General features: G+C 37.9%; 1 protein-coding gene and 1 pseudogene across 2 annotated transcripts; one reads left to right on the forward strand and one right to left on the reverse strand.

Moving 5' to 3' along the window:
• Positions 1–1,644: 1,644 nt before the first annotated feature.
• Positions 1,645–2,601, forward strand: LOC104587817 (uncharacterized; annotated as a pseudogene).
• A 1,610-nt stretch (positions 2,602–4,211) lies between these two features.
• LOC104587818 (chlorophyllide a oxygenase, chloroplastic-like) lies at positions 4,212–9,714 on the reverse strand. 2 transcript variants are annotated; one of them, XM_010245553.3, is made up of 9 exons: positions 9,557–9,714; positions 9,220–9,453; positions 8,909–9,013; positions 6,945–7,214; positions 6,665–6,812; positions 6,340–6,524; positions 6,104–6,216; positions 5,520–5,726; positions 4,212–4,775 (listed from the first exon to the last, which is right to left on the reverse strand). In XM_010245553.3, the coding sequence occupies exons 1-9, from the start codon at positions 9,632–9,634 to the stop codon at positions 4,748–4,750; spliced, it is 1,368 nt and encodes a 455-aa protein (XP_010243855.1). In that variant the 5' UTR covers positions 9,635–9,714; the 3' UTR covers positions 4,212–4,747. The 2 variants fall into 2 exon arrangements, with proteins under 2 accessions (XP_010243855.1, XP_010243852.1); XM_010245550.3 differs by having other exon boundaries at positions 5,432–5,726.
• Between the last annotated feature and the right edge of the window lie 271 nt (positions 9,715–9,985).

The raw sequence follows: 9,985 nt of genomic DNA on the forward strand, positions 1-9,985 counted from the left end.
AGGTTTCGTGGTAAAGGGTAAAGAAGACTATGTTTGCAGATTGAAGAAAAGTCTATATGGGTTGAAACAAGCCCCGAGGCAATGGTACAAGAAGTTTGAGTCTGTTATGATCCAACAGGGATTTAAGAAGACTACCTCAGACCATCGTGTTTTTGTGCAGAAGTTTTCTGATAATGACTTCATTTTATTGCTCTATGTTGATGACATGTTGATTGTTGGTCATAATTGTTCTAGAATTGACAGGTTGAAAAAGGAGCTTAGTAAGTCTTTTGCAATGAAAGACTTGGGACTAGCAAGACATATACTTGGCATGCAGATTACTCGTGACAGAGAAGCCAAAAAGTTGTGGTTATTTCAAGAGAAATATATTAAGAAAATACTTCAGCGGTTTCATATGGATAAAGCTAAAGTGGTAAGTACACCTCTTGCTTTACACTCTAAGCTTAGTACTAGACAAGCTCCTTCTAGTGATAAAGAAAAAGAAGACATGCAATATATTCCTTATGCATCTGCAGTAGGAAGTTTAATGTATGCAATAGTTTGCGCAAGGCCTGATATAGCTCATGCAATTGGTGTTGTTAGTTGTTTTCTATCCAATCCAGGTAGAGAACATTGGACTGCTGTGAAGTGGATATTGAGATATCTCTGGGGTACTTCTAGTTTAAAACTCTATTTTGGAATTGAGAAACATATTCTTTGTAGCTATACAGATTCAGACATGGCTGGGGATGTTGATTCTAGAAAGTCTACTTTTGGCCATTTAATTACCTTTGCAGGGGGAGCTGTGGCTTGGCAGTCTAGGTTGCAGAAGTGTGTTGCATTGTCTATGACTGAGGCTGAGTTCATCGCTATTACTGAAGCATGTAAGGAGTTGCTGTGGATGAAAAAGTTTGTGCATGAAATTGGTTTCACTCAACAGAGGTATGTCTTATATTGTGATAGTCAGAGTGCTATCCATCTTGGAAGGAATCCTACTTTTCACGGTAGATCTAAACATATTGATGTGCGGTATCATTGGATATGGGATGTTCTGGACTCTAAGTTGATAGAACTTGAAAATATTCATACAGATGATAATGGTTCAGACATGTTGACAAAGATTCTGCCGAGAGGAAAGTTTGAAGCTTGTCGTTTGATTACCGGTTTGGCATTTGCCTCCACTTGAGTCGGAAGGGGAGTTTGTTGTGGGTCCTCCAAAAGTGGGGGCCCACAACCCTTTAATATAAAAGAAAAACTCTCGTTATCTATTTTCTATCGAGGAAACCGCCGCATTCACCAAAAACAAAGGGGGGGGGGGAAGAAAATTTGGAAAGGGGACTATCATCGTCCTTTCCTTTTTTTTGCGACCAAAACAGAGAACGATGCCATCCACCGCTCCATCTCCACCATCGATTGCCGCCTCCATTTCGTCGCTCCAACAATAGTCACCGCTAGCCGCCACAGGTAGTAGCCAACGACGCTAGCCGCGTCTTCAACCTTCAACGAGAGAAGATTTCTGCTCATTGTCTTCATCAAAACGGGTAATCATTTGTGCTCCGTTTTTTATGATTTTTCAGTATATTGTTCTTGACATCGTGGGCTTTAATCTGTACGGTCATATTTTCGTTTCTTCGTCTCTTTTGGTTGGACTGTTTGTACCCTATTATGGGTTATTTGGACTATTTTTTGTGATTTCCACTAGATGATTGTCAATAGGGGCTTGTGGTGAATCATTTTGTTTGGAGACACTTTGTTGTACTTAATATATCTTTATAGTGTAGATTTTACTCGACTAGGTCCCGTGGTTTTTATTCCGCACATTGAGGGGGTTTTTCACGTTAAAAATTATGTGTTCCCTTGCCTTTTATTTTTGGTGTCTTCTTAGCATTATCTATCGTCGGATATTTTTGGTGTGTTACGAACTGAACGAAGTCAAAAATAGATGGAAAGATAACATATAGGTTCGATAAAGGAGAAGAGAACGACACAACCCGTTTCGTTCGGTAGTTGTGAACCTGTGATCAGTTTTCAGAATTTATGGAAGAAAGCATAAGAGATATTTTTCTTCTTTGCGGGAGGATTAGAGCAACAAGTGAGCAGGGTGCTCATGGCCGGCGCCGGCCGCTGCATCAACTGCGGCTCGGTAGCGGATTTGGTTGAGTACGAGAAGGTCCTTAAAGTGTTCTTCATTCCGGTGTGGTGTTGGCCCGGCAAATAGCCAGCCTTGTACTGCAACAACTGCTCCCTCTTCTTCCCTCAATCCTTCTCCCTCCCTCCCCATGCCTCTCCGATGTTCTCCGCTGCCACTCTTGCTCTCGCGTTGTTGAACCCGAGTTCAGCTTCTGCCCCTTTTGCAGTTCAGCTCTATAATCTTTTATCTCAAATTCTCAAGTGGGGTTTTCAATTTTGATTAGAAAAACAAGAAATTTTCTTTCTTAACTTGCTCTTCCCCCTGCTTTGTTTTACTTGTAGTTGGAGTTTCTTTTCCATCATTTGGCTTTTACTGGGAGGAGAGAAATCTTTGGATTATGAGTCTTTCGTGGGATGTTTCAGATTCATGTAATTTTGGCTTTTGTTTGTGTTTTAATATGTAATAAAAATAGAGAGTTGTTTTACTCCTAAGATTTTGAGTTCATTATGCCATCTCCTATGTGTTCTAATTCGATCCATTGTTCTGCTACTGATCATTTTTGTAGAATGGAAACTGAACTATATCAATATGCTTGGATGAAGTTAAAAGACTATGCATTAATTCAACCATCCAAGTGATTGACACCAAGAAGGGGATGGCTACATGAAACCTAACATTTTCTTAAAACGTGGTCATTTTTGTCCTTCAGTTAAATATTAAACAAAATGGAAGAGCTGGCAGGATCACTAATAAGAAATAGCAGGTCAGAATAAACCAGTCTGAGTACCTAAAACAGAGCAATGATGTCTTACAATTTGACGTGAAAAGTTGAGAAAATCTTATAATTGACAAGAATTTGAAGGAATGGAACGCGAAATTAAAAAAACAGAAAGTACAAATTTGTATCTTACTGGCAACTTCATCATTGTATTTAGAGGATGAACTTGAAGAGAAGCTACCCAGTTTTCTTTCCAAAATTAGCTTCATCTTTCTCTTAGTTTTCTTCTACCATTTTTTTTTCTGTATCGACTGTGCTAGACTGTTATTTATATTGACTAATATAAAGTAATATTACAGTTTAACAATTGAAGTGCAGAAAGATCCATTGATTGTAATTTAGTTTGTGTATTATTAGTCGTGATTTGTACTATACAAGGATCTTTGCATCTTACTTTTGGTTGGATAATTAACTCATAAATAATCAATTCAATAAAGAACTCAATTCAGTAGGAATTCAAAGAGGTACAAATTTGATTAAAAACCCATCTCTCTCTTGTCAACAATCTTTGAGGCATGCATGATTTGGCACAAACGACACCGTAAATTAAGCATACATTAGACCCGTGTAATTTAAATCACTGTTAACTAGAAGTATCCTTACAAACATAATAAAGTAAAATTACAATTCTAATGTCACGAGCTTCTCTGAGAACTAATGATGTCATTTTAATTTGGGCTCTAAAATCGTATTTCCGTCTAAATATTGACATGACTCCTAATTTCAATGACTTGAATAGTTAAGCAATTGAATGAAAGCAACTCTTTGAATCATGATCATCATTCTTTCAACCAAACCTTTGAGTCATATCTCAATTCAGATTGGTTGATGATTAAATGAGAAGGAATATTTTACCATTATTTTAAATTTAACAGTGAAACAGATATGTTGAGATTTGGATGAGTTTTTCTTTGATTCGAATATGTATCTTCTACTCAACCAAGAAGAATAGGAAGAAAGGAATTTCTCCCTGAAGTTCTAGATGAGTTTTTAGGCATAGAGTATGAAGGTTTTGAAGGGAGAATTGGTTATCAGGGATTTTAGCGAGGTTGTTTAAATAGAGCAGATTTGGCCTTTTCTTTTGTTAATGAAGCATGCAAGATTTTACTGAATCTAATTGCTTAAAATGATTAACAAGGGAAAGTGAACTCATTATTCAACCAGTTTTTTTGAAACATATTATTGAACCCGTTTCTCCTCGTCTTCTGGAGACTAGATTAATTTCTTTTTATATGATATTCATTTCATAATGTTGTTCTGAACATTTAAATAAGAAATGAATTGTTTTGGAACTGTTCTTGATAATATCACAAACAGATGTAGCATCACTCGGTAAGAGGTCAATGACCAGTTTCAACTTCTGGAAATAATCTGAAACACTGATCATACATGGGGGCTCTTTGAATATATTGAGTTGAGAAATGGGTAAAAGGAGAAAAAAATGGAGCCATACTGTACACATAAAGCAACAAATACAGCGTACAGTTTGACTATTTTACATTGGACTAGTTGGTGGGGATCATCTCTTCTACGTCTCTGATTCATCAACAGTTTCCACTTTGTCACTAAAAATTCTTCTGAGAAAATTAGGGAAGGTTGGCCAAACTTGAAAAACTGACAGGGAGGGATGAATAACCTGCACTGCAATATCTGGTCGGCTTCAAGGGATGCCCTTCTCATCACCAACATGCAACCAAACCTGTCAATCAATCAATTCTACTTGGATTTGCTGAAGGGCAAGTGCTTAGCTCCCCGCTCCACTGCATCTCTCCATAACCTGTATCTTACTCCTAACTTATCATAGGGCACAGGCCAGTTCCAGATATTTGCTCCATTAATCATACGGTCTTGTTGGCCAATCACCAGCCGTAGATCCTCCTCCAAAACCTGTGTCATTCATTAATTCATCTAGGATTTAGGGAGACAAGAAAAAGATGAGAACTGAATGATGATGAAATCCATCTTATGAAGTGAAGGTTGTACTTCTAATGAGATTATGATCCCTCTTCAGTCTGATTTCAAGCATCATGTCCTTCCTTCCTCAGTAATTAGGGCATTTATTTTTTTAACCAAAAATGTAGATTATTTAGTTTATAGATTATATATAGGGGCCTTTGGTCGTTGGTCATAAACTTGGGCTTCTTGTGACACAAATTCACATGATAGGGATATACATTAATCAAGCAAGGCAAAATTGAACCAACACCAATAGTTTCACAAGATTGGTTGGTTTAGTAATTATTCCACTTTTCGCTTTCATGAAATGAAGAAAGAAATGCTATGACATCTGCCATGAATATTTATCATAAAACCATTAGCCAAAACCACAGGGATTCTTGTTACAGGTTATTTGCATTTTTAGCAGAAAGCCATCATCTTTTTTAGTCTGTGTAATTTGTGTATGTCTAATTTATCTTAGGGTTTTGATAAGGTATAAGATTCTAGACATTACCAAACTTTCTAACTTAAGTCAATTAATTGCAGTAGCTGATATAGGAACTTTATTCATTTTTGGTACTAATTTATGGAGCAATGGTCTTCACCTTATTTGCCAAATGCTTCCACAAGAGGTGCATGAATGGAATATGCTTTAGCAAAGGAGCAAAATCAAGTGACATTCTGTATAATAACCTCGTCTTCTGTCTTGATGAAGGCAAACAAACATGTAACTGGTGAAGGTGAGTAGCACATTGCTGGATACTCTGCCCCTCCAACTTTCCAGGCTTTGAGATCGCAATTGTTGAGATTACCATACAAGGTGGCCGGAACTCCATGTTTATTGGGTAAGGATCCCAATAACCTTGAAGGCCGGAGACAGGTGTCAAGAATTTCACCAAGCTGAAAACTCAAAAAAAAAACAATAAATAAATAAAAGAAATCAAATAGTTGCACTATTAATGAGAAAGTCTATTTTTGTTATTTTGTTGTAAACAAATTCATTTTAGTATAACTATCAGATTTTTTATCCTGAACTACCGTATAGGTGGCACAAGAATTCACCTCATTCAAATGTACCCTGATTAAGAATCAGAATCTAGGTACATATATAAATCTCAAAGTCAGGCTTACCCCTCGACCTTGTTTCTAATACTTGATTATTACATATATTTGGATGTTCAAGTAAATCTATGAATTATCATGGAAACGATTGCAGGAATCCTATTTCTTTGATTGTATTGTTAACATCTTTAAGATTGAAATAAACAGGGACAAACCTGGGTACACTCCATCCCTTGGCAAAGGTAGATGTGTGTGTGAAAGGAGCATGAGCAAGGTCCAGAAGGTTATCAAGAAGTAGTCCATGTTCTACAGGCAGTTCCATGACAATCTAGCAGTCATGAGGATATCAATAAGAACAGCATTAGTTGCTATGACCATATAGAAAAAAATACAACAGATCAAATAAATGAACTTGTAAATATACGCATGCATCGATGACATTTATTTTTACCTCTGCATGGACTTTAAATCCTGGAGGAGGTTCTAGAGAAGGAAGTGTGGTTGTTGGAGGTTCACTGCTGGGCCAGATCCAGATAAAACCTTCATGCTCGAGGCATGGTAATGATCTTAGCTTCACATTGAGTAATCGGGTTGATGGCATTTTCACACATTTTCCATCAGTAGAGTATTCCCACCCTGAAGTTCATCCACCCCAAGTTACTAAAATTTAATAGATGTGCAGAACTGAGAAGTTTTTGCCATTTTATTGCAAAGGAATATAACCATGCATATGATTATTATGCATATTTAATTCTTTACTACCAAATCCAGCTTACCATGGTAGGGACACTGGATCCGGCCCTCACTGACTGAACCAAGATGAAGTGGGCATGCTCTATGAGCACATGTATTTTGAACACAACCAGGTTTACCATCATTGCCACGAAACACGACCCATGGCTCCTCAAAGCAATCTATAGGAATCTGAAACAGAAACGTTAAAAAGAAAGGCCAGGATCAGAAATATATAGATGAAGGAAACAATATGTTTCTAGCTTGTAAATCTAATGAGTATTACATAGGAATAAATATCATGTTGGAGTAGAAATGGCATACCATGGTGTCATCTTTCAGATCATTGGAGAAAGCCACTGGATACCAGAAATTCTTCATGAAGGGATGATACTGCTTGACAGGACCTGACACATTCAGGCTTTTTGGCGGCATCTTTCTTTTTACAGTATCCAAAGAAGCTGAAGAACTGCTAGGAGAGTTTGTTTCAGATTCTATTCTGTTGGTGTCCTGTATCAGCTTATCACTTGCTAATGCTTCCATGTAAGCTAACTTAGCCATTGCAGTGGAAACCCTTGCTTCAGATATGTGAACCTAACATTCGTAAACCAAAACAAAATTGTTCATTTAGGAATCAGGCTATGCATATCACTAAAGAGTAGAGAATACAAAATAACTAAAATGCAAAACCCCATTAGGTTGTGTGTCTCTACTAGCTGCAACTGACCTGAAAATCTAAATGAAATGTGAAACACTTAGGATAGAGCCAAAGCACAAAACTTGCACCGATTTCCTATCAGTCAGTCACCTGCTTTTGGGGAGAATAGATATTATGATCAATTGTGGTCCAGAAGATTCTATACTGACAGGACAGAAATTAATTAAGACGTAATTTCTGCCTAGTCAAGTAATCTTCCACTGTTGCTACAGAACTTGACAATCTCTAATTATAGTGCACTTCATGTCAAATGTAGTAGTGAACCTATTCAAGTTGTTAAAGACTCCATGAACAGATGCAGGTTATCATAGTATTTGGTACATCGTGCTTTTAACTTACCTCTTTTCAACTTAAATCATGATATCGAGTCCATGAGCTGAGGCAAGTTATCATGTTATTTGGTGCTGTGGTGTTTTTAAGTCACAACTTTTCAATTAAAATCATTATATCGGGAATCAAGTAAGTGAGATGTTTTGGCACAGAAGACACTGATAATAGTTTATAATAATTTCAGATACATAGGCACCATGAGGAACCAGTGAAAATGCTCCCAAATGCAAGAAACGTCCCCCAAACACCCCATGCACATAACCCAATGCAAAGTGGGGCTTGGTCATTTCAAGTTAAACTTGTCTAACAAAATACCTTTTTTTGTATGTAAAAGTCAAATTGCCTATTTGGCGCCTATGTGGAGTAAAAGCATGTTATGGTTCATAGGAATGGGGGTATTGCATGAGTCAGATTAGTTTATTGGTCTGAATATTCATCCAAGTCAGCCCTATGATGTTTGGCATGGTTCCAATTACTAAATACCGCCTTAGAGTTATGGTCCAATCATAGGGGTGCAATATTGCATAAGTCAGATATATAGTCAATTGGTCTAAATATTTGTCTAAGTTATCTCCCAAAACCAAGGGCCCGTTTGGCGTGTCTTTCCCCACGATCTTTCTGCTGTTGAAAAGCCGCGAAGACGCATTGGGGTGATTTCGGAGAGCAAAGACACGCGTATGCCAAACGTGCTTCGGACTATGCAAAAGCTAAGCTACTAGAAGATCTTCCCAAAAAACGCACCAAACGAGCCCCAAGTCATTGACATCTTTGGATAATCCACTGATCAGAGTGGATTATGACTCGTGTTCCGTCCATGAGGTATCAAATAAATTAGAAAGTCTGCAACTCATCAACTGGAATTTCCAGGTCAAATGGGTAATTGTTACTAGCCCATGTATATCTGCTTGCACAGTATATTGTTTACATAAGACAGAAGTTCAACGTAACTCAACTCAGCCTTAATCCCAAACATTTGGGGTCGGCTACATAAATTCTGTCACATAGAGAGAGCGAGAGAGAGATGTTCAACCTGTGGGATGAAAAATTACTAGAACCCTAGAACCCTCTGTGATCCTGACATCATATTAGAGAATCTACATAATGTAACCGATTGACAGGAAAATCCGATTCAAATGGGGCTCAATTAGTGACTGAGATTTTCCTCATTGGTTTTTCAGATGAAAGCTTTAAAGTATAAAACGAAAGGAAACTGCATTGCATTAACTGAAAATTACCAGACCTGCTTGTGAGCCTTTGCTAATTCTTCTGGCAACTCCGCAAGGTCTTTCTTCATTGTCTCAATGGACTTGTAATCTCGTGCTAGAGGATTTAGAACTTCCACTATCTACACCCAAATGACTGAAAGCAAGATTAATGATTCCAATACATACAACAGAAATACCAATTAAAAAATCAGAGAAAAATCCCTCCATTAATCTCAATTTCAAAATTCAGAAGAAGAAATTTGAGAAGACCCATTAGAGTATCAAGGCAAAACCATCAAATATAAACGTCTAATGCAGATAAAAGAAGAAATGGAAAGAAAGATACCTTTTCATGAAGTTGCATGATAGTAAGAACATCTTGCCGAGCCCGCCAATCGCAGGACTGAATATCAAACCTAGCCACATCCAGAGCTTGATTCACACCCAAGAACTTCCCTTTGCATTGAGGAAATCTAGGTCTGGGAACATCAACGTCAAAAAGCTTACTCCAATCACTCTTCTTCCCCACCAGTCCATCCCCTTCAAGTACAGCAACCATCCGAAGTCCTCCCCTACCAACCTGAAATTCTCCACAGCAATCCATCTAAGCCATACCCATTAACAAACCAACTCCACTAACCAAATCTCATTGTGAATCCAGCACAAGGAGAACAAAAGCTTACCTTCCTGGTGTTGATCTTAGTGGGTTGAAAGAGAGAGATGGGAAGGGAGAGAAGAGCAGCTGTAGTATTGGCGGTCATGGCGTTGGCGTTGAAGCTGACGAATAACAGTAGACTAGAGAAATAAAAGAGAAAATGGGGGGAAGTTTAATTTGGAAGATTTGGTGATAAGAGGCTGATGTTCCCCGCGATCTCAGTTGCCATCCCATGGACAGACATGTGTACAAGCGTGGACTCCTATGTTGCACTCGTGGCGTATTCTGCACCCACACGCTCTGTGACAAGGAAAGTGCTGTCTATCGCAACTATCTTCTTCAAACATCTTTTTGTGTATCTCTCAATATCTTGCCAGCATGGATTCCGATTTTATCTTCATTTCTTATTTCCATTTTTACCGTCTTTGTTTTTAATTTCCTTCTTGGGCGGTGATTT

Source organism: Nelumbo nucifera, chromosome 1 (genome assembly GCF_055504915.1).
Source record: "Nelumbo nucifera cultivar China Antique chromosome 1, China Antique-T2T, whole genome shotgun sequence".
Taxonomy (NCBI): Eukaryota; Viridiplantae; Streptophyta; class Magnoliopsida; order Proteales; family Nelumbonaceae; genus Nelumbo; species Nelumbo nucifera.